This window comes from Monodelphis domestica, chromosome 4 (genome assembly GCF_027887165.1).
Source record: "Monodelphis domestica isolate mMonDom1 chromosome 4, mMonDom1.pri, whole genome shotgun sequence".
NCBI lineage: Eukaryota > Metazoa > Chordata > Mammalia > Didelphimorphia > Didelphidae > Monodelphis > Monodelphis domestica.
The window spans coordinates 46808904-46832721 of record NC_077230.1 but is presented as its reverse complement, the minus strand read 5'-3'; the positions used below and the strand labels follow the sequence as shown (position 1 = coordinate 46832721).

At 37.0% G+C, this 23818-nt stretch overlaps 1 protein-coding gene across 3 annotated transcripts in view; it reads right to left on the bottom strand.

Annotated features, from left to right (window-relative positions):
- The window catches only part of PDK3 (pyruvate dehydrogenase kinase 3), a 150522-nt gene that overhangs the window by 59887 nt on the left and 66817 nt on the right, over positions 1-23818 (bottom strand). For all 3 annotated transcript variants that reach the window (XM_007493406.3, XM_001362332.5, XM_007493407.3), the window contains exon 3: positions 279-350. In XM_007493406.3, the coding sequence (XP_007493468.2) occupies positions 279-350 (72 nt within the window). The remainder of the gene's footprint in view (positions 1-278; positions 351-23818) is intronic.

The following is a 23818-nucleotide window of genomic DNA, read 5'->3' as shown; positions in this document are numbered from 1 at the left end:
GGTGGCACCATTTTTTTAAATTGACAAATATTTCAGGGAAATTTTTTAAATTACATATCAAATAATAACTATACTATGATGTATAAGATGCATTGCTATAATTCTTTTAGTACTAGCTTAAATTCAAGTGAAGAAATCTAAATGCTGAATATGAATGAAAAAAAATCTAGTCTCCCTTTCAGTTACATTTGACTTAAAATGTCCTAATGACAAATTCAATTCACCCATTCTTTTGCTTCCATATCATTGCTTTCAGGTAAATAAAATGCTATACTTACTCATCCAACACTTGTTGGTCTTCAGGACTCTTATTTTCATACTCTAAAAATTCAAGAAAGCTTTGCATGTACCTAGAAAATTAAATGGAAATGACAGTAAGAACTAAAATTATAGGCTGATTACAAAAAAACATTCTTACATATAAGGAAAATCTTCAATAAAGCATTTCATCTTTTACCAGGATGGTCCTTTCTTTCTATGGGGTAATGATCATTTGTTGGACATACTGTAAAGGGGAATTTTTGTTCAGGTACAGGTTGTCTAAGATGGCCTCTTGAGGTTCTTTTTTTCCCTTTTTTTTAAAATAATATTTTATTTGATCATTACCAAGCATTATTCATTAAAGACAAAGATCATTTTCTTTACCTCCCCCCCTCTAGCCGACGCGTGATTCCACTGGGTGTCACATGTGTTCTTGATTCAAACCCATTTCTATGTTGTCAATATTTGCATTAGAGTTTCGTTTAGAGTCTCTCCTGTGTCATGTCTCCTCAACCACTGTAGTCAGGCAGTTGCTTTTCCTCGGTGTTTCCACTCCCATAGTTTATCCTTTGCTTATGAATAGTGTTTTTTCTCCTAGATCCCTGCAGATTGTTCAGGGACATTACACTGCCACTAATGGAGAAGTCCATTACATTCGATTATACCACAGTGTATTAGTCTCTGTGTACAATGTTCTCCTGGTTCTGCTCCTCTCGCTCTGCATCACTTCCTGGAGGTTGTTCCAGTCTCCATGGAATTCCTCCACTTTATTATTCCTTTGAGCACAATAGTATTCCATCACCAACATATACCACAATTTGCTCAGCCATTCCCCAATTGATGGGCATCCCCCAGTTTTTGGCCATCACAAGAGCGCAGCTATGAATATTATTGTACAAGTCTTTTTGTCCATTATCTCTTTGGGGTACAGACCCAGCAGTGCTATGGCTGGATCAAAAGATAGGCATTCTTTTGTCGCCCTTTGGGCATATTTCCAAATTGCCTTCCAGAATGGTTGGATCAGTTCACAACTCCACCAGCAATGAATTAATGTCCCTACTTTGCCACATCCCCTCCAGCATTCATTACTTTCCTTTGCTGTCATGTTGAACAGTCTGCTAGGTGTGAGGTGATACCTCAGAGTTGTTTTGATTTGCATCTCTCTGATTATAAGAGATTTACAACACTTCTTATGTGCTTATTAATAGTTTTGATTTCTTTATCTGAGAACTGCCTATCCATGTCCCTTGCCCATTTATCAATTGGTTTGATTTTTTGTACAATTGATTTAGCTCTTTATAAATTTGAGTAATTAAACCTTTGTCAGAGGTTTCTATGAAGATTTTTTCCCAATTTGTTGTTTCCCTTCTGATTTTATTTACATTGGTTTTGTCTGTACAAAAGCTTTTTAATTTGATTTAGTCAAAATTATTTATGTTACATTTTGTGATTCTTTCTATGTCTTGCTTGGTTTTAAAGTCTTTCCCCTACCAAAGGTCTGACATGTATACTATTCTGTGTTTACCCAATTTACTTAGGGTTTCCTTCTTTATGTTTAAGTCATTCACCCATTTTGAATTTATCTTGGTGTAGGGTGTCAGGTGTTGATCTATTCCTAATCTCTCCCATACTGTCTTCCAATTTTCCCAGCAGTTTTTATCGAATAGTGGATTTTTGTCCCAAAACCTGGGATCTTTGGGTTTATCATATACTGTCTTGCTGAGGTCGCTTTCCCCCAGTCTATTCCACTGATCTTCCTTTCCGTTTCTTAGCCAGTACCAAATTGTTTTGATGACTGCTGCTTTGTAATATAGTTTAAGGTCAGGGACTGCAAGGACCCCATCATATGTGTTTTTTTTTTCATTATTTCCCTGGATATCCTTGATCTTTTGTTATTCCAAATGAATTTTGTTATGGATTTTTCTAAATCAGTAAAAAAATATTTTCGGAGTTCAATGGGTATGGCACTAAATAGATAAATAAGTTTGGGTAGGATGGTCATTTTTATTGTATTGGCTTGTCCTATCCATGAACAGTTAATGTTTTTCCAATTGTTCAAGTCTAGTTTTAGTTGTGTGGAGAGTGTTTTGTAGTTGTGTTCATATAGTTCCTGTGTTTGTCTCAGGAGATAGATTCCTAGGTATTTTATTTTGTCTAAGGTGATTTGGAATGGGATTTCTCTTTCTAGTTCTTGCTGCTGAGCTGTGTTGGAGATATATAGAAATGTTGATGACTTATGTGGGTTTATTTTGTATCCTGCAACTTTGCTAAAGTTGTTGATTATTTCAATTAGCTTTTTTGTTGAATCTCTAGGATTCTTTAAGTAGACCATCATGTCATCTGCAAAGAGTGATAACTTGGTCTCCTCCTTGCCTATTTTGATGCCTTCAATTTCTTTTTCTTCTCTAATTGCTACTGCTAGTGTTTCTAGTACAATGTCAAATAGTAGAGGTGATAATGGGCATCCTTGTTTCACTCCTGATCTTATTGGGAATGCATCTAGTTTATCCCCATTGCAGATGATATTAGCTGATGGTTTTAGATATATACTGTTTATTATTTTTAGGAACGACCCTTCTATTCCTATGCTTTCTAGTGTTTTTAATAGGAATGGGTGTTGTATTTTATCAAAGGCTTTTTCTGCGTCTATTGAGATAATCATGTGGTTCTTGTTGGTTTGCTTGTTGATGTGGTCAATTATGTGGATGGTTTTCCTAATATTGAACCAGCCCTGCATCCCTGGTATAAATCCTACTTGATCATGGTGGATGACCCTTCTGATCACTTGCTGGAGTCTTTTTGCTAGTATCCTATTTAAGATTTTTGCATCTATATTCATTAGGGAGATTGGTCTATAGTTTTCTTTCTCTGTTTTTGACCTGCCTGGTTTTGGAATCAGTACCATGTTTGTGTCATAAAAGGAGTTTGGTAGAACTCCCTCTTTGCTTATCATGTCAAATAGTTTGTATAGTATTGGGATTAACTGTTCTCTGAATGTTTGATAGAATTCACTGGTGAATCCATCAGGCCCTGGGGATTTTTTCTTAGGAAGTTCTTTGATGGCTTGTTGGATTTCATTTTCTGATATGGGATTATTTAAGAATTCTGTTTCCTCTTCTGTTAGTCTAGGTAGTTTATATTTTTGTATATATTCATCCATATCACCTTAATTGGTGTATTTATTGCCATATAATTGGGCAAAGTAATTTCTAATGATTGCCTTAATTTCCTCTTCATCGGAGGTGCTGTCCCCCTTTTCATCTTTGATGCTGTTAATTTGCTTTTCTTCCTTCCTTTTTTAAATAAGATTGACCAGTACTTTGTCTATTTTGTTTGTTTTTTCAAAGTATCAGCTTCTTGTCTTATTTATTAAATCAAGAGTTCTATCACTTTCGATTTTATTAATTTCTCCCTTAATTTTTAGGATTTCTAGTTTGGTTTTCTGCTGGGGGTTTTTTAATTTGATCGCTTTCGAGTTTTTTTATTTGCATTTCCAATTGATTGATCTCTGCTCTCCCTAGTTTGTTGATATATGCACTCAGGGATATGAATTTACCTCTGATTACCGCTTTGGCTGTATCCCAAATGGTTTGAAAGGATGTCTCGCCATTGTCATTTTCCTCGATAAAATTATTGATTGTTTCTATGATTTCTTCTCTAATTAAACGATTTTGGAGTATCATATTGTTTAATTTCCAATTAGTTTTTGATTTGGTTTTCCATTTACTGATCATTATTTTTATTGCCTTGTGATCTGAGAAGGCTGCATTTATTATTTCTGCTTTTCTGCATTTGTGTGCTATGTTTCTGTGACCTAATGTATGGTCAATTTTTGTGAATGTGCCATGTGGTGCTGAGAAGGTGTATTCCTTTTTATCCCTATTTTTCTCCATATGTCTATTAATTCTAATTTTTCTAAGATTTCATTCACTTCTTTCACCTCTTATTTATTTTTTGGTTTGATTTATCTAAATTTGATAATGGTTGGTTTAAGTCTCCCACTAATATAGTTTTACTGTCTATCTCTTCCTTCAATTCTCCTAGTTTCTCCATTAGAAATTTGGGTGCTATATTATTTGGTGCATACATGTTGATTAGTGATATTTCCTCATTACCTAAAGTCCCTTTTAACAAAATATAATTACCTTCCCTATCCCTTTTGATCAGGTCTATTTTTGCTTTGGCTTTATCAGATATCATGATTACAGCTCCTGCCTTCTTTCTGTCAGTTGAGGCCCAGAAGGTCTTACTCCATCCTTTAATTCTGACCTTGTGGGTGTCAACCCGCCTCATGTGTGTTTCTTTTTTTTTTTTTAAACCCTTACCTTCCGTCTTGGAGTCAATACTGTGTATTGGCTCCAAGGCAGAAGAGTGGTAAGGGCTAGGCAATGGGGGTCAAGTGACTTGCCCAGGGTCACACAGCTAGGAAGTGGCTAAGGCCAGATTTGAACCTAGGACCTCCCGTCTCTAGGCCTGGTTCTCAATCCACTGAGCTACCCAGCTGCCCCCCTCATGTGTGTTTCTTGAAGACAACATATGGTAAGGTTTTGGATTCTAATCCATTCTGCTATTCGTCTACATTTTATGGGTGAGTTCATCCCATTCACGTTCAAAGTTATGACTGTCATTTGTGGACTCCCTGGCATTTTGATATCCTCCCCTGGTTCTAACCTTTTCTTCTTTGGCTCTACCTTTTAGTCCAGTGATTTACTTTAAATTGGTCCCCCTTATCCCCTCCCTTTATATGTTTCCCTTTTTAGTCCCTCCCTTTTTTTCCCTCCCCTTCCCCCCTCTTTCCCTCCCCTTTTGTTTTCCCTCTCTCCCTCCCCCCCCTTGGTTTTCCCTTCTCCCTACCCTTGTTGGGGAAGATAGAATTCAAGATCCCAATGGATCTGGATGTTTTTCCCTCTCAGAGTTGATTTCCCTGAGCGTAAGGTTTAAGTAAAAACTCTCGTCCTCTCATGCTTATAGGAGTTTTCTTCCCCTCCCCTTCCCATGTGAATCTTTGTGTGAGAACGATTATTCTATTTGTTCTTTCTTTTCCCCCTGTTTACACATTACATTTTCCCCACATGTTAGTATACATAGATTGATATAAATGTAGTCCTTATAGAAGATAGTTTGAGTAAAAGAAGAAGATAACATTTTTCTCCTTTTCCCTTTCCTTCATATTTACCTTTTCAGGTATTCCTTGCTCTTTGATTTTCAATATCGAACTTTCCACAGAGCTCTGGTCTTTTCATTGCAAAAAGTTGGAAATCTTCTATTTTGTTGAATGCCCATACTTTCCCTTGGAAGTATATAGTCAGTTTTGCTGGATAGCTGATTTTTGGTTGAAGACCCAGCTCTCTTACCTTTCTGAAGATCATGTTCCATGCCTTACGATCATTCAGGGTAGAACTTGCAAGGTCTTGTGTGACCCTGATTGGCATTCCTTTATATCTAAATTGTCTTTTTCTGGCTTCTTGTAGGATTTTTTCTTTTGTTTGAGAGTTTTGGAATTTGGCAATTACATTCCTGGGAGTTGTCTTTTGGGGGTTTAGTGTAGAGGGTGTTCTGTGAGCTCTGTCAGTGGCTGTATTGCCCCCTTGTTCTAGAATCTCTGGGCAATTTTCTTTGATTATCTCTTGTATTACAATGTCGATTTTGCTGTTTATTTCTGGCTTTTCTGGAAGTCCAATTATTCTTAAATTATCTCTTCTCCCTCTATTTTCCAAATCTGTCCCTTTGTCAGTGAGATATTTTATGTTCTCTTCTAATTTCTTGGTCTTTTGGCTTTGCTTTATTAGTTCTTGGTTTAAAGCCTGGTTTTCTTTTACAGTTTGGTCAAACTGGTTTTGTAGATGCGTGAATTTCTTTTGCATTATTTCCCACTTTTCCTCCTGGAAGGTTTCCATCTTTTTGATCATTTCAGATTCAGATTCTTCATGGGTTTGTGGAGAGTTTCCATTTCCTTTGGAAGGTTTCAGAGCATTTGCTTGTGTTTCCTCTTCTATTTCCTCTGTGTTTTGTATTTTTGCTCCATAAAATGTGTCCAAAGTCGCCCCCTTCTTGTTTTTTTTTTTTGAATTTTTGGGCTTTTGTGCTTCTGTGGAGTTTGCCATCTCTATCTGAGTGGGGGGGGGGGGGACTAGCTTTTCTTATCTCTGTCTGGCGTTCAGAGGTTTTAGCCCTAGGCAGATTGTCCATTCTATGCAGTTGTTGTTCTGTCTTCCCGGGAAGCCAGGAGTTGTTGGTGTGTCCCTGTTACTGCCCTCCTCTCCTCGGCACCCTCCTGATGCTTCTCCGTTGCCTTACTTCCATGCTCTAAGCCTAGCTTGGCCCTTGTTCCTGTGTCTTAGCCGGCCCGATGAGCCTGCTCTCTGAGTGGGGAGGGGCTGCGGCTTCCCGGAGCTCTGTGGGCTCCTAATGAGATTAGCTTTCCCTGGGTTGAATTTAGTATGCCTTGAGGCAGGGACTTTTTTCATGAGACTCCAATGGAAGGATCCAGCCAGGGGGTTACGAGCTCCCCCGTCCCTCTCTGTTTCCCTGCTGTCCGGGTGCCCCCTCGACTGGGTCAGGTTGTTTTCAGGAAGCGGCCTTCAGAATAGCTGGCTCCCGAGGCCCTTTTGCCAGCCCTGAGGGTTGCTGTTGTTTCAGAAGACCCTGCTCTCTGAGGGGGAGGGGCCGCGGCTTCCCGGAGCTCTGAGGGCTCCTCCCAGGGGGTTACGAGCTCCCCCCGTCCCTCTGTTTCCCTGCTGTCTGGGTGCCCCATTGCCTGGGTCAGGTTGTTTTCAGAATGTGGCCTTCAGAGGTTGCCTCTGCCGCCTCGGACTAGGACTTGGTGCTCTAGGTTGGGGGGGATGGGTCCTAGGACCTTCCTTCTGCCTACTCCTTAGGTCCAAGTGGTCTCGGGTTCTGGCTTTTGGGGGGGGGGCGTACCTTTTGATCCAGGTCCAGGTCCAGGAAGAGGACTCCTGGGGTCTATGCCGTTGATTGTTTTGAATTTCGGTGCCCTAGGAGCATTCGGTTTGAGATCGGTAAGGAAGGGTTTCAGAAGATCTGAACTTTAGCTTTCTCTAAGCCGCCATCTTGACCGGAAGTGCACCTACTGATGTTCTTAAACTACGATATCCAGAACTGTACCGAGTATTCTAAATGAGCTCTTACCAGGCCAAAAGATATTTGTTCTGGACACACCTCTTCTGTTAGTATATAATCTATGACTTTTAATTCTTCTGGCAACAGTAGTGCACTATTATCATACACTGAACTTATAGTAAACTAATAACAAAAAACAAACAAACAAAAAACCTCTTCCTCTACAGTCTGTGTTGAATGCCTGGAGACTGGCCCCGGTTACTTTCAAGGTAAGCTCTTCGGAGTAACCCCTTTGCCAGCCCTGAGTTTTCTGTCCTTTCAGTAGCTCTGAGGGCTCCTGTTGGGATTGGGTTCAGCTGGTGCCCTAAAGCTGGGACCTCCCTTGAGACTCAGATGGAAGGACCCAGCCAGGGGGCTACAGGCTTCACCCTTCTCTCTATGTTTCCCTGCCGTCTGTGTTGGGTGCCCCGGAGACTGGCTCAGGTTGCTTTCCAGGTGAGTCCTCAGAGCCCTGCGGTTCCCGCTGCTGCCGTGGGCTCGGCGCTCTGGGTTGCGGGGGATGGGTCCTAGGACTTTCCTTCTGCCTACCCCTTAGGTCCGAGTGGTCTCAGGTTCTGGCTTTTGGGGGGAGCCGTATCTTTTGATCCAGGTCCAGGTCCAGGAGGAGGACTCCTGGGGTCTATGCTGTTGATCGTTTTGGATTTTGATGCCCTAGGAGCATTTGGTTTGAGATAGGTAAGGAAGGGTTTCAGGAGATCTGAACTTTAGCTGGTTCTTTTTAATGCAGAAATTCTGTGGGAGTCAAATTGACTTAAGAGCTCAACTTAATTTGCCATCTTTAATACCTGTAATTTTTCTGATCTCAAACCAGCAAGCTATATTGGTAATAAATGCAAATATTTTTGCATAAAAAGAGATAAAGACAACCCCCCGAAACACCTGGAGATATTCTATAATTTAGTCTGCTGTGCTGACCTTATTGAGTTTTTGTTTTAATTAATTCTAGTTTCCTCCATAAATGATGAATAAGGAAGTAAAGCAAAACAGGCTAGGGGAAAGACTAATCCCATCCCTTCAATGTAAGATCAAATTTTTAGAGGCAAATGTTTTAGTTGGTATTTTTGAAATCTCCATAATGTATAGTAAAAACTTTCTGAAGATTAAAATCAGGCCCTGGCTACTGAGTATGAATGTTGAGAATATTATTTACTTCCAATCTAAAGAAAGCATTAGTTGAAGAAGGAAAGAGGAGAAAGGACAAAGACAAGGTAACTAAGTCCTAAAGGACTATAATAAAGGCTATTTCACTAGAGTATTTAAGGTAAAGGAAGTGCTGGAACAGTGACAGTAGGAAATAAGGTTAGAGGAGAAACTGGGATTCTCACTCCTCCCCCCCACCCCCTTCTTCCGTCTTTCTGTTGATTTTAACAGCTCTTCAGAGATGGTATGTTAACAGCAGCTTTCAATAGACTAATTTCACAATATAATACTGTCAAAGGGGGATTTATTTTTAAAGGAAGAAAGGAAGGTTGATTTGTCTCTGAGGGGATGTTACTAATAACTTGAAAAGGATCTTCAGAGCTATGCCCCAATCTTTTCCAATGTTAGGTTATTAGTCAGGAATCCAGAGAAGTGGTCCGCTGGCTCCTTTCTCCCAGTTCAAGAGAGCAGAAGTGAAGTTTCATATCTTGACTTTCTTAACTGTCTCCCTGACCAAATTCTTCTCTGGAACCTTCCCTTCTCTCCTTGATTGACAGTCCTTCAAGCGTCCATTCCTTGCATCTGCTTGCAAGTCTCTCTGTTGAGGTAATCAGTTTCTCACAGGAAAGGGTCAAAGCCAAATAAACTCCTGTCAAACAAGGAGCAGGAAGGTCTGAGCACAAAAAGGAGAATGAGGCAGTCAAGCTAGTGATTGACTCTAAAATCAAAAGCCATCAAACCAGCTTTAAGTTCTACAGTATGAAAGAAATTAAAATTAAAACAAAATTAAGTTATTACCAAAAACCTATTAAATTAGAAGATATGACAAAGTGGAAATAGCCAAAGTTGAAGAGGGTTTATACAAAGCTGCTCTACTACTACCTTGTTATTGGTAGAGATATAAATTAATTCAATCATTGTGGGAAACTATTTGGAACTGCACAAAAAAACAGGGGGAACTGTTATGTAACTATGAATCCTGCTACTTAGTGTATAACCTAAGGAGGTCAACAACAAAAATAAAGGTCCCATTGTGTGCACTAAAACATTCATAGCAGCATTATTTGAATGAACACAAAGCTGGAAACAAAGTAAGTACTCTTCAATTGGGAAATGGCTGACCAAATAGTGGTTAATCTGGGTAATGGAATAGCACTATGCAGAGGCACTAAGAATTTAAAAGAAGTAGGAGAAGACACATTGTACTAATTGAGGTAGGACTGGAAAACAGAAGCAGAAATAAGAGAACAACATACACGGTGATTTCTGTTGTTGTTCAGTCATTTTTAGTTAGTCCCCAGATAGTCCACACTGGAATAAGAACAGAATTTATAGCCAGATATACCAAAGATCACTGCTAACAGAAGGTCATGCTGGCCAGGCAGCCCACTCAAGGGGCAAAGCAGGAAGTGGCTCAGTGAATAGAGCCAGGCCTAGAGACAGGAGGTCCTAGGTTCAACTCTGGCCTCAGACACTTCCCAGCTGTGTGACCCTGGGCAAGTCACTTGATCCCCATTTCTTAGCCCTTACCACTCTTCTGCCTTGGAGCCAATACACAGAGTTGATTCTATGACAGAAGGTATGAGTTTAAAAAAATCAATAAATTCAAAAGAGAACAAACATGTAGAGACAGGAAGTGAGAAGGGAAGACTTATTAATAAGAAAGTTATTACCCAAAATGGAGAAACAGAAGGAAAAATATAAAGTTTAAGATAAGGATCTAGACTAGGTGAAGAGAGGTGGGTAGAAGAAGCCTAGTTAGAAAACTTTGATTATAGATGTCTAGTCTTGATCGCTTTTCATTAACTACTTTCTATGTAAATGCTAGAGAGATAAAAAGATAAAAAATATAAGAGGACATGATGGAGGGAAATACATGATTGATAATAACAATGAATGTGAATGGAATGAACTCACCTATAAAACAAAGGAATGTTAAGAGACGGGATTAAAAAGCAGAATCCAACAATTGTGGAAAGGAAACAAGACTGACAGTTGGTGGGAGAAGGGGCAACTGGGAGTGGTAGTTGGATCTTATGACTAGCACTTCCTTCCTGCCAGGAGTGGCAGTTGGGTCTGATGACTAGCATTTCCTTCCTGCCCTGTGGGAGTTCCTTCCTGGTGTTGGAGGAGAGAGGGGCTTGTTCAGCCCAGTCTGGTTTGGTGTGCGGCCTCTTCTTGGTTCAGCCTGAAGATTCAGGCCCAATCACTTCTGAAGGTTAGACCTGTTCTTGTTTGCTTTCTATCTACTGCTAAGATTCTGAATTAGGCAAAGCAGGACTGATATAGAGTGACGGGAGTGGGAGAATCCCTACACCAGCCTCTGAGCCTGACCTCAACTCTGAAGCTAAGGAAAAACTCCAATTCCAACTGGTTATTAAACTTTATATTATTTGAATTCACAGCCAGATAAGTGGACTATCTTTTCTGGTCATAAAGGGAGCTGAACTTCAGTTTAGTAATTCCACGACAAACAGTCCTTATTGGGCCCCTGCTGCTTCCTCTCAGTAGGGGGCATCTCCCTCCCTTGCCTCACCAAGCGATATTTCCACTCTCCCCTCAACTCCTCCATACTCCATACAAACCTCACATTTATCCCTTTTTTCCAATCCTCCCATTTCCTTTCCCAATAAATATTACACAATATAGCATTTACATGAAGCATATTTGAAACATATTCATCTAAGAGTTTCAAATGAAAGGCTGGATAAAATTTTATTATGCTTCAAGCAAATGTTTAAAAAACATGGATAAGCAATCAGTCTCAGACAAGGCCTTATTAAAAACAAATAAAGTTAAAAGATATAAAAAGGGGGAATTGAGGTAGCTTGGTGGATTGAGAGCAGGCCTAGAGGTGGGAGGTCCTGGGTTAAAATCTGACCCCAGCTGTGTGACCCTGTGCAAGTCACTTAACCCCCAATGCCTACCCCTTACCACTCTTCTGCCTTGGAATCGATACACAGTATTGAATCTAAGATGGAAGGTAAAGGTTTAAATATATATATATATATATAAAAGAAAGTTATATTATGCTTAAAGGTTCATTAATTAAAATAATATCAAATTACTTAAAGTTAATTGTATTACAGGAAGGAATAAATAGCAAAACTAATGGTTAGGACCTTAATATGCCCACAATTCAGAACTAGACAAATGCAGTGAAAAGATAAATAAAAAAGAAGTTAAGGACCTTAATCAAATTTCAGAAATATGTTATGATAGCTCTCTGGCAGTTACTGAATGGGAAGTATCATACATATTTGTAAGCTATGCAGGGCACTTTTATAAAAACTGATCATCTATTAAGGCACAAACCAGATTACTAAAAGCATCCTTTACTGATGTTGTAGCACAATGAAAATTATAATCAACAAAGAGTCACTGAAGAAAAGATTCAAACATTAAATGGGGACTAAATAATTAAGCACTAAAATTTTATTATGGCAAAGAATATCTGACATGATAGATGTAGCCAAATCACTACTCAAGGGAAAAATTTGTATCTCTCAACACTTAAATCAACAAATAAAAGGAGAGATCAAGGAATTTTGCATGTAGCTAAAAAACAAAAAGGAAAAGAAACAAGAAAGAAAAAGGAAAAAAGAAAACCAACTAGTTAAGCCAAAACCCCTAAAAACTAAAATAAATTCTGAAAATCAAAGGAGATAAACATAATGGAAAAGAAACCCGAAACTTATTAAATTACTAAATGAAACTAGGAGTTGGCTTTTTTATTTTTAAACTAAGAACAAAGCTGTTGGTAATCTAAACAAGAGAGAAGACACCAAATTGTTGATATAAAAATTAAAAAAAGAAATTCACAACAAATGAAATTTAAAAATTATTAAAATCTCTGTGCCCTTATTATTAGAAATTATAGGTCAACAAAAGAAATTATTTAAATGAAGTAGATGAATTAAAATATTAATATTTATAGAACAAGAAATAGAATTTAAATAACCTAACCTCAGAAAAAAGAAATTGAAAATGCCATAAAATATCAAAGGAAAATGAAAACTATAGATCCAGATTAATTCAAAATTAATGCTGTCAAAACAGTCAAATAGCAATGCCAATTTCAAATAAGTTATTTCCAAAATTAGAATGCCATCTTAACAAACTATTTCTATGGGACAAATATGGTCCTGATATCTAAAGCAGGAATAGAAGAGTTGGAGAAAAGTAAAACTATAAACCAATACCAAGTAGTATGCTGAAAAATGGTGGAGAAAAGGAAGAGGTTCATCTAAGCTCTACTAAATAAATTTAAACTAATTCTGAAGTGGAAGAAGCGACAAAAAGGCAGGGTAAAATAATTTTCCAGTCCAAGACCCAGCATGAAAGGTCTGTCACAATGGGCTCAGAGTGGCATGCAATCTAGACAGATCCTACAATGGTAGACCCTGCCCTATCAAGTTAGCCTTAGGGGCAAATGAATTGCCATCAGCAGCTTCCAGAGCTCTAAGGCCACAGATGGTTAGGGGATCTGACAACTGGTCAGAAGATTATAGGAGTTTCTTTGCTGGCACCAAGGCCCAGGGTGAGGAGGAGCACAAATACACCAGTGCTTGCAGCCATAGGGAAGTGAGGACACTAGTCACAGTTCTTGGAGGGAAAGAGTGCTTGATTTGGCTCACAGACCAGAGCACAGGCCTCTCTTTAGATCATACCATCTTGGAAGAAGTGAAAAATTACAGAAACCCAGAACTGGCAACAAGAACAACTGTGGGAAAAAACCCGTAAGCTCAGAGCAATGATCCCACTAACTCTGGTGCAGAACCCAGTTTTTCCAAGTTTAAAAGTCAAGAAATGGACTGGAAAATTTAGCAAACAACAAAAAAGAACCTGATTACTGAAAATTATCACGGCAACAGAGAAGATAAAAACAAACTTGGAAGATAACAAGGTCAAAACTTGTAAATGGAAGTTCTCAAAGAAAAATATGAATTGGTCTCAGGCCCCAAAAATAATTTTTAAGAGCTCAAAAAGGATATGAAAAAATAAAATAAGGGAAGTTAGAAGGAAAATTGGAATAAGAAATGAGTGATAATAGAAAATTATTTTTTAAAAAGACAATGGGTTGGAAAAGGAGTACAAAAAATATAGAAGAAAATAACAAGAATTGACCAAACAGTAAAAGAAGCACAAAAAAAAGTCAAAAGCAGAATTAGCCAAATGGAATGAGTCAAAATAATTTCTTAAAAATTAGAATTGGGAAAATGAAAGTTAATGATTCCATCAGACATTCAAGTAACAAAAACAAATCAAAAGGATGAAAATATAGAAAAAAAAAATCTGAACTATCTCATTGAAAAAACAATGACCTGGAAAATCAATCCAAAAGAGATAATTTTAAGATTTCTGGGCCTCTTGAAAGCCACGATGAAAAAGGGACCAGACATCATATTTCAAGAAATTATCAAGGAAAACTGCCTTGATAGTCAAGAACCAAAGAGTAAAATAGAAATTAAAAGAATCTACCAATCATCTCCTAAAAGAGATCTCAAAATGAAAACTTTGCAGGAGAATTATAACCAAATTACACAATTTTCAAATCAAGGAGAAAATGCTGTAAATGGTTGGGAAGAAACAAATACAAATACAAATACACTGTGGAAGCACAGTCAAAATGACAAAAGATTTAGCAGTTTCTACATTAAGCGGTCAGAGTTAAGAATGATATTCCAGAAAGTATATGATATCACCACCAAGAACCATCTAACCAGCAAAACTGAGTATAATATTTCAAGAGAAAAAAATTAATATATTTAATGCATTAAAAGAATTTCAAGCATTTTTTTATAAAGAAAAAAAAAAGACCAGAATTGAATAGAAAATCTTACTTCCAAATACATGACTCAAGAGAAGTATAAAAAGGTAAACAGCAAAGAGAAATCATAAGACATTCATTGAGGGGAAGAGTATGAGTAGACTATGATGAGATGATATCTAAAAAAAATCAAATTAAGGGGTAAGAAAGTGTAATGCACTGGGAAAAGAGAGAAGGGAGAAATAGAATGAAATAAGTTTTCTCACATAAAAGAAGCATGAAAGAGATTTCATGGTTATGGGGAAGAAAAGAAGGTAGGAAAGCACTTGAAACTTACTCTCATAAAATTGGCTGAGACAGAGAATAACACACACTTGGTTGGGGATAGAAATCTATCTTCCCCTATAGCAGTGGTTCTCAACCTTTCTAATGCCATGACCCCCACAAACCAAAAAATTATTTTGGTGGCTACTTCAAAACTGTAATTTTGCTACAGTTATGATTTGGAATGTAAATACCTCACATGCATTATGTATTCTCATTGCTACAAATTGAGAAGTTGAGAACCGCTGCCCTACAGGAAAGCTGGAGAGGAAGGGGATAAGAGAAAGGGGAGGAGTCTAATAGAAAGGAGGGTGGACAGGGAAAGTGGTAGTCAGAAGTAAAACACTTTTGAGGATGGCCAGGGTTAAAGGAGAGGGTTGGATAAATAGAGGGACATTTAGGTTGAAGGAAAATACACAATAATCAAAACTGAAAAAATTATTTTATAGAAAATATCTCTGATAAAGTTCTCATTTCTCAATTATGTAGAAAACTGATTCAAATGTATAAAAAATACAAGTCATTCCCCAACTGATTCAAACATTCTGAAGAGCAATTTGGAGCTATAAAATTGGTTCTAAAAATAGTACCATAAATACTCTGTATGTGTGTGTGTACACAACAAAATATTTATAGCATCTGTCGTGGAGGTAGCAAAGAATGGGAAACTGATGGTATGCCCATCAACTGGAAACTGCCATACCAAGTTATGATATCTGACTGTGATGGAATACTATTGTAATATAAGAATTGAAGAGCAGGATGCTTTCAGGAATACATAAAAAGACAGATGAATTGAATAAAATGAGCAGAACCAGGAGAATAACGTATACAGTAACAGCATTATTTTGCAAAGATCAACTATCTGTAAAATGACTTCTCAAAAATTCAATGATCCAAGACCATTCTGAAAGATTTATAAAAAATGCTATTCAGCTACAGACGAAATAATGGAGTCTGAATGCAAGTCAAAGCATATTTTTAAAAACTATTCTTTGTTTTCTGGACTGTGTTCTTTTTAACAAAAATGACTAACATGGATATATGTTTTGCATGACAGCACATGTATAACCTATATTAAATTGTTTGTCATCTTGTGAGAAGGGTGAGGGAATTTGAAACCAAAAATTTTTTTAAAGGAATGTTATTTTTACATGTAATTGGAAAAATTAAATATTTGGACATTTTTTCAAGTGTGTATATAACACATTTTTAAGTTTAATCTTCATTATTAATATTTTCTCCATTACTTTCGTAAGACTAGACAATCAACAAAACAATATATCAAAAGTCAAGATCTTCAGTGTTTGCCAGTTTCTATGCTGTAAATGCTCACAATGAAAATTTTATAATCACACAAACAAAATCTAAGCAACCCAGATTAGAAGGGAAACAAAAAACTGGGGGGCGGGGGGAATTTTATAGCAAGTGCCACTGACATAAACCTCATTTCTCAACTATATGGAAAAGTGAATCAAATTTATACAAATAAAAGTCATCCCCACTAGATAAATGGTCAAAAGATATGAATAATCGGTTCTCAGATGAAGAAATTAAAGCTATCTTTAATCATATGAAAAAATATTCCGAATCACTACTGATTAGAGAAATGAAAATTAAAACAACTGTGAGGTTACCACCTGAAACCTAACTGGCTAATATGACAAAGAAGAAAAATGATATATGTTGGTGGGGATGTGAGAAAATTGGGACACCATTACACTGTTGGTAGAGCTATGAACTGAAAGAACCATTTTGGAGAGCAATCTGGAACCACACCCAAACGGTCATAAAATTGTGTATAACCTTTGATCCTGCAATACTGCTAACTAGGTCTGTATCCCAAAGAGATCAAAGATAGAAGAAAAAGACCTATTAGTTAAAAAATATTTAGAACACCACTTTCTGTGGTAGCAAAGAATTGGAAACTAAAGAAATGTCCATCAACTGGGGAATGCCTTAACAAGCTGTGGCATATGATTGTAATGTAATACTATTTTGCTATTAAAAATGAGGAATAGGTTGATAACAAAATCTGGAAAGATTAATATAAAGTGATGCAAAAGGAAGTGAGCAAAACCAGGAGATTATTGTACACAATAATAGCAATAATGTAAAATGATCAACTGTGAATGATCCAAGGGACTCTTACTAAAAAAAGGCTATCCACTGCCATAAAATGAATTGATGGAAGCTGAATACAGATTGAAGCATACCATTTTTCATTTACTTCCTTTGTGGGTTTTTTCTTGTATACTTATACAAGATAAATATATATGTATCTTCTTTTACAACATGATAATCATGGAAATATATATTACATGATAGCACATAAACAACCTATGCCATAACACTTGTTTCAGAGAAGGGAAGAATAGAACATGGTTTGCAAAATGTCAAAAAACAATTACTAAAAACTGTACCTACATGTGATTGGGAAAAAGAAAAGAAAAATAATCAGTTATAGTAAGGTGGATTGAGCTGGCTCCAGCCTACACTTGCCAAAATTTCTAAGGAATGTTGCTAGTGTTAAGAACAAAAATCGAGATGGTCTTCAGGGTAAAGCAGCAAAACAGATGAGGAATCAACTTTTATGCCATCGCCATTCATAAAACAATCTATTTTTAGCTCTTTTATATGTTTTCTTCCCTTATTAGAATAGAAAATCCTTTGAGGGCAGGGACACCTTTCTTTTTTGCCTTTATCTGAACTCCCATGCTTAACATAGCATCTAATACATAGTAATAATAAAATGTTTCACGTATCTATTTCTATTATAACTTTTTTTTTAATAGTGCCAAAGACATGGCAGCCAAGATTTTTTTCTTTTATATTTTCAGTATTATGGCTCCTTAAAAAGGAAGAGGCTACATGCAGTCTCTACAGAGGTAGCTAATAGGTCAAATATCTAAAAGATTTGAAACCTTAGGCCAGGGGTCCCCAAACTACATCCCATGGGCAACATGTAACCCCCTGACGCCATTTATCTGGCCTCCACCACACCACCTCTTTCATTGGTGGTCAGTGAGAGGAGCACTGTATGTGGCGGCACTGCAAAGCACGGAATCACTCACGTACAGTACTACTTCCAGTGACATAATCCTTTGTGTGGCTCCTTGCTCCAAGAGTAACTGAACGAGAACGAGGCACCACGCAAAGGATTATGTGGCTGCACAATGGAAGACATCAGCATGGTGAGCGGCGATCTGGGGGAGGGGATTCCACACTGTGTATTCTGCTGCCCGGTATAGTGGTGGTGGTTATGGGCCTGTGCAAGGTATGACAGGCCCATCATAACCAGTGCTGCTGCCTCCGCTATCCCAGTAGCAGGATACAGATTTGTTCATAATTTTTTATAATATGGCTCTCCAATGGTCTGAGGGACAGTGAACTGGCCCCCTGTGTAAAAAGTTTGGGGACCCCTGCCTTAGGCAATGGTTGTCTGGAGCCAACCAGCCAGGAGCCAGGCTAGACGAGACTATATAACTATTGCCAGGGCTTACCTGCCTATCAGTGGCAACTGGTTGGCAGTTAGTTATGGTGGGAATAAATGACCCCTTTTCAACAAAAATTGTTCACTTCAATGATGGTTGTAGGGGCAGACTAGCAGGAGTTGTGGTCATCTACAGGCTGTTCCCAGAGCTCTTGGGTTCCAGGGTCTTGTGCTGTCTCCATGATGATGTGAGATAAGATAGTAGGTCTCTGATCCACCTGACGTAAGCTATTTCTGGTCTTTCTAAGCTAAAAATAAAGTGTCACTTCTGGGCAGGAAAGATGAAGAATGAACCCTCGAAGACAAAATAAAATGACTAAAGATAAGACATCTCTCAATAGTGCTAGAGATGTCAGGAACTTAGCACTATAGTTAAAGGACTGCACCTCTCTGCAGCAATTCACATAAAGGACAAAATGTACATGGTTTATTGATTCAATAATCATTAAACTACTCCCAATAACAGTGTGATTCAAAAGTAGAACATGTTTGGTCTCAGAGATCATTATACACAAATATATAAAAACATTTTTTTAAATTTAGAGTATTTTTCCATGATTACATAATTCACGATTTTCACCCCCTTTTCCCTCCCGTAGCTGACAAGCAGTTCCACTGGGTTATACAGGTATCATTGTTCAAAACATATTTTCCATATTATTTCTATCTGCAGTAGAATGATCTTTTGTTTAGGGTTTTAGCCTAGTCATATCTCTATCGAACCATGTGATTGGTCATGTTTTTCTTCTGCATTTCTGTTCCCACAGTTCTTTATGGATAGCATTCTTTCTCATAATTCCCCTGGATTGTCCTGGATCATTGTATTGCTGCTAGTAGAAAAGTCCATTACATTTCAATGATTATTCCTTTTAGCACAACAGTATTCCATCACCAACAGATACCACAATTGTCCAGCCATTCCCCAATTTATGGACATCCCCTCATTTTCCAGTTTTTTTGCCACCACAAAGAGCACGGCTATAAATATTTTTATACACGTATTATTCCTTATTATCTCTTTGGGATAAAAATACAACAGTGATATAGCTGGGTCGAAGGGCAGGCAGTTTTTTTAAAGCCCTTTGTGCACAGTTCCAAATTGCCTTCCGGAATGGTTGGATCAATTCACAGCTCCACCAGTAGTGTATTACTGTCCCAATTTTGCCACATCCCCTCCAACATTCATCACTTTCCTTTGCTGCCACATTGGCCAGTCTGCTGGGTGTAAAGTCTTACCTCAGCATTGTTTTAATTTGCCTTTTTCTAACCAGGAGGGATTTAGAAAACTTTTTCATGCACTTATTGACAGTCTTGATTTCATCATGTGAGAACTGCCTATTCATGTCCCTTGACCATTTGTCAATGGGGGAATGGTTTTATTTTTTGTAAATTTGACTTAGTTCCTTATATATCTGGGAAATTAAACCTTTGTCAGAGAGTTTTGTTATAAAAATATTCTCCCAGTTTGTGGCTTTCCTTCTCATTTTGGCTGCATTGATTTTGTCTGTACAAAAACTTTTTAATGTAATATAATGTCATTAATTTTACATTTTGTAATTTTTTCTAACTCTTGCTTAGTCTTAAAATCTTTCTTCTCACAGATATGACAGGTATACTATTCTATGTTCACCTAATTTACTTATAGTTTCCTTCTTTATATTTAAGCCATTTACCCATTCTAAATTTATCTTGGTTTAGGGTGTAAAATGTTGATCTAAACCTATTTTTTCCCATACTGTTTTCCAACTTTCCCAGAAGTTTTTGTTAAATGTTGGGTTCTTGTCCCCAAAGCTGGGGTCTTTGGGTTTATCTAACATTAGTTTGCTGAGGTCATTTAATCCTAGTCTATTCCACTGATTGACCACTCTGTCTCTTAGCCAGTACCATATTGTTTTGATGACCACTGCTTTGTAGTAGTATAGCTTAAGATCTGATACTGCAAGCCACCTTCCTTCACTTTTTTCCCCATTATTTCTCTTAATATTCTTGCTCTCTTGTTCTCCCAGATAAACTTTGTTATAATTCTATAATAAAAGTTTTTGGTAGTTCAGATAAGGCATTGAATAAGTAGATTAATTTGGTTAAGATTGTCATTTTTATTGTTTTAGATCATCCTACCCATGAGCAATGCATGTTTTTCCAGTTATTTAGATCTATTTTTAATTGTGTGAGAAGTGTTTTGTGGTTGTATTCATATAATTCCTGCGTTTGTGTCGGTAGATAAATTTTTATCTTATTTTTTATATTTTATTTGTCTAGAGTGATTTTATTTATTCAAAACCCTTACAATTCCATCTGAGAATCAATACTGTGTATTGGTTCTAAGGCAGAAGAGTGGTAAGGGCTAGGCAATGGGGGTCAAGTGACTTGCCCAGGGTCAAACAGCAAGGAAGTGTCTGAGGCTAGATTTGAACCCAGTTGCCTCTTCTAGATTGATTATAAATGGAGTTTCTCTTTCTAATTCCTGCTACTGAATTTGTTGGAAATATATAGAAATGCTTTATGTGGGTTTATCTTGTACCCTGCAATTGCACTATAGTTGTTGATTATTTCCACTACTATTTTAGTTGATTTTCTAGGATTCTTTAAGTATATACTGTAAGGATTAAAATTGGGATTTTGGGGGGGTAGCTGCGTAGCTCAGTGGAATGAGTGTCAGTCCCAGAGATGGGAGGTCCTGGGTACAAATCTGACTCAGACACTTCCTATCTGTGTGACCCTGGGCAAGTCACTTAACCCCCACTGCCTAGCCCTTACTGCTATTCTGCCTTGGAAACAATATACAGTACTGATTCCAAGATGGAAGGCAAGGGTTTAAAAAGAAAATGGGATTTTGACTCAATATGAGAGTTATAAAAGTGGTCTCCATTTATAAAATATTAGCCCCCAAGTCAAAATGACTGTTAGCAGTTTTTATTTACAAATAGGTGAAAACATTGAAAATGGGAAATGTAGAAAAGAAACAGAGCCTTAACAAGCCTACTAGACCTTCTCCGGTGAAGTCTGGCTCAGCCCCTGGCAGGGATTCCCCAAGTCCCAATCTCCACATGGATTTACCAGTAATCCTCAGACAGAAGTCCAGGTGGTGTCTTCAGTCAGAGTTCCACCAATGCAGAATGACTCCAAGGAAAGGAAATTAGCTCCACTCACCAACGCAGAATCCAGGGAAAGAGTCTCCTCCAAAGCCAAAGCAGGATCTCCAGAAATAATCTCCTCAAATGCCAGGAAAGGAATGGTAGAAGGCCATGCTTGTCTCTTCTTTTATGCTCCTTTTCCACGTCATTTCCTGTCTCACCCCACTTCTTTACAGAAACAATTAGTCTTTCTATTTATTTAAGTCTTACTCAGGGCTGGGCAGTCCCCTTTGGAAGTGAGAGTTTTTGACTTTGTGAACTCTCTTACTTAAGTGTTAGGTAGGGGTACTTTGAGTTCTTGATTGATTGAGTTAAAAGGTTGCAGATTTATTTCATTAAAATAGACAAAGAGAGACAATATCATCATATCATCCTGCAAAGAATGATAGTTTAGTTTTCTCATTGGCTATTTTAATCCCTTCAATTTTTTACTTCTCTAATTGTTACTATTAGTGTTTCTAGTACAATATTAAACAATAGAGGTGATAATGGGCATCCTTGCTTCACTCCTGATCTTATTGGGGCAGCTTCTAACTTGTTCCCATTGTAGATGATGCTTGTTGATGGTTTTAAATATATAGTTTATTATTTTCAGGAATAGCCCTTCTATTTCTATCCCTTGTAGAGTTTTCAGTAGGAATGGGTGTTGTATTTTGTCAAAAGCTTTTTCCGCATCTATTGAGATCATCATGTTAGTTTGATTACTGATATGGTCAATCAGTTTTCCTAATATTAAACCACCCTTGCATTCCTTGTACAAATCCCACCGATCATAGTGGATAATCCTTGTGATAACTTGCTGTAGTCTTTTTGCTAGTATTTTAAAGATTTTTGCATCTATATTCATTAAGGAGATTGGTTTGTAGTTTTCTTTCTCTGTTTTTGGTCTGCCTGCTTTTGGAATCAATACCATATTTGCATCATAAAAATAATTTGATAAGGCTCCTTCTTTGCTTATTTTATCAAATAATTTGTATAGCATTGGGATTCGTTGTTCTTTAACTGTTTGATAGAAATAAGTTGTGAATCCATCTGGCCCTGGGAATTTTTTCTTGGGAAGTTCCTTGATGGCTTGTTCAATTTCTTTTTCTGAGATGGGATTATTTAAGTAGTCTATTTCCTTTTTTGTTAATCTAGGAAATTTATATTTTTTAAAATATTCACCCATTTCCCATAGATTGCCATATTTATTGCCATATAATTGGGTAAAATAGCTCTTAATAATTATCTTAATTTCCTTTCATTAGAGGTAAGATCACTCTTTTCATCTTTGATACTGTTAATTTGATTCTCCTCTTTCTTTTTTTCTATTAGGTTAACCAGTACTTTATTTTATTTGTTTTTTCAAAGTACCAGCTCTAAGTCTCATTTATTAATTTAATAGTTTTTTTTTACTTTTAATTTTTAATTTCTCCTTTAATTTTTAGGAGTTCCAATTTTGTTTTTATTTGGGGATTTTAAATTTGTTCTTTTGCAATTTTTTTAAGTTGCAAGTCCAATTCATTCATCTCCTCTCTCTCAATTTTGTTGCTATAGGCATTCAGAAACATAAATTTTCTTAAGTACTACTTTGGTTGAATCCCATAGGTTTTGATATGATGCCTCTTCATTGTCATTCTCTTTAATGAAGTCTGTAACTCTTTCTATGATTTCTTTTTTGACCCACTAGTTTTATAAAATTAGATTATTTATTTTCCAATTAATTTTAAATTTGCCTTTCCATGGACTCTTATTAAGTATAATTTTTATTGTATTATGATCTGAAAAAGTCGTGTTGTATTTATTATATCTGCTTTTCTGCATTTATTTGTAATATTTCTATGTCTTAGTACATAGTTGATCTTGTACCATGTACGACTGAGAAGAAATTTTCCTTTTTATTCCTATTCAGTTTTCTCCAGATATCAATTAGCTCTAATTTTTCTAGCATTTCATTCACTTACCTTACTTCTTTCTTTCTTTTTTTTTAAAACCCTTACCTTCTGTCTTGGAGTCAATACTGTGTATTGGTTCCAAGGCAGAAGAGTGGTAAGGGCTAGGCAATGGGGGTTAAGTGACTTGCCCAGGGTCACACAGCTAGGAAGTGTCTGAGGCCAGAGTTGAATCTAGGACCTCCCGTCTCTAGGCCTGGTTCTCAATCCACTGAGCCACCCAGCTGCCCCCCCCCCCTTACTTTTTTCTTATTTATTTTTTTGGCTCAATTTATCTAGTTCTGAAAGGGGAAGGTTGTGATCCCCCCTTAATATGGTCTTACTATCGATTTCCTCTTTGAGCTCCTTTAATTTTTCCTTTAGAAATCTAGATGCTCTGCCATTTTGTGCATAAATGTTTAGTAATTATATTATTTTATTGTTAATAATACCCTTTAACAGAATGTAATTTCCTTCCATACCTCTTTTAATCAGATCAATTTCTACTTTAGCTTTTTCTGGCATCATGATTGCTACTCCTGTTTTTTTTTTTAGTTTATAATAATAATAATAAATAAACAAATAAGTAAATGCTAATAATGAATTCAGCTTCAGTCTTTTACTTTGAATCTGTGTGTTACTCTGT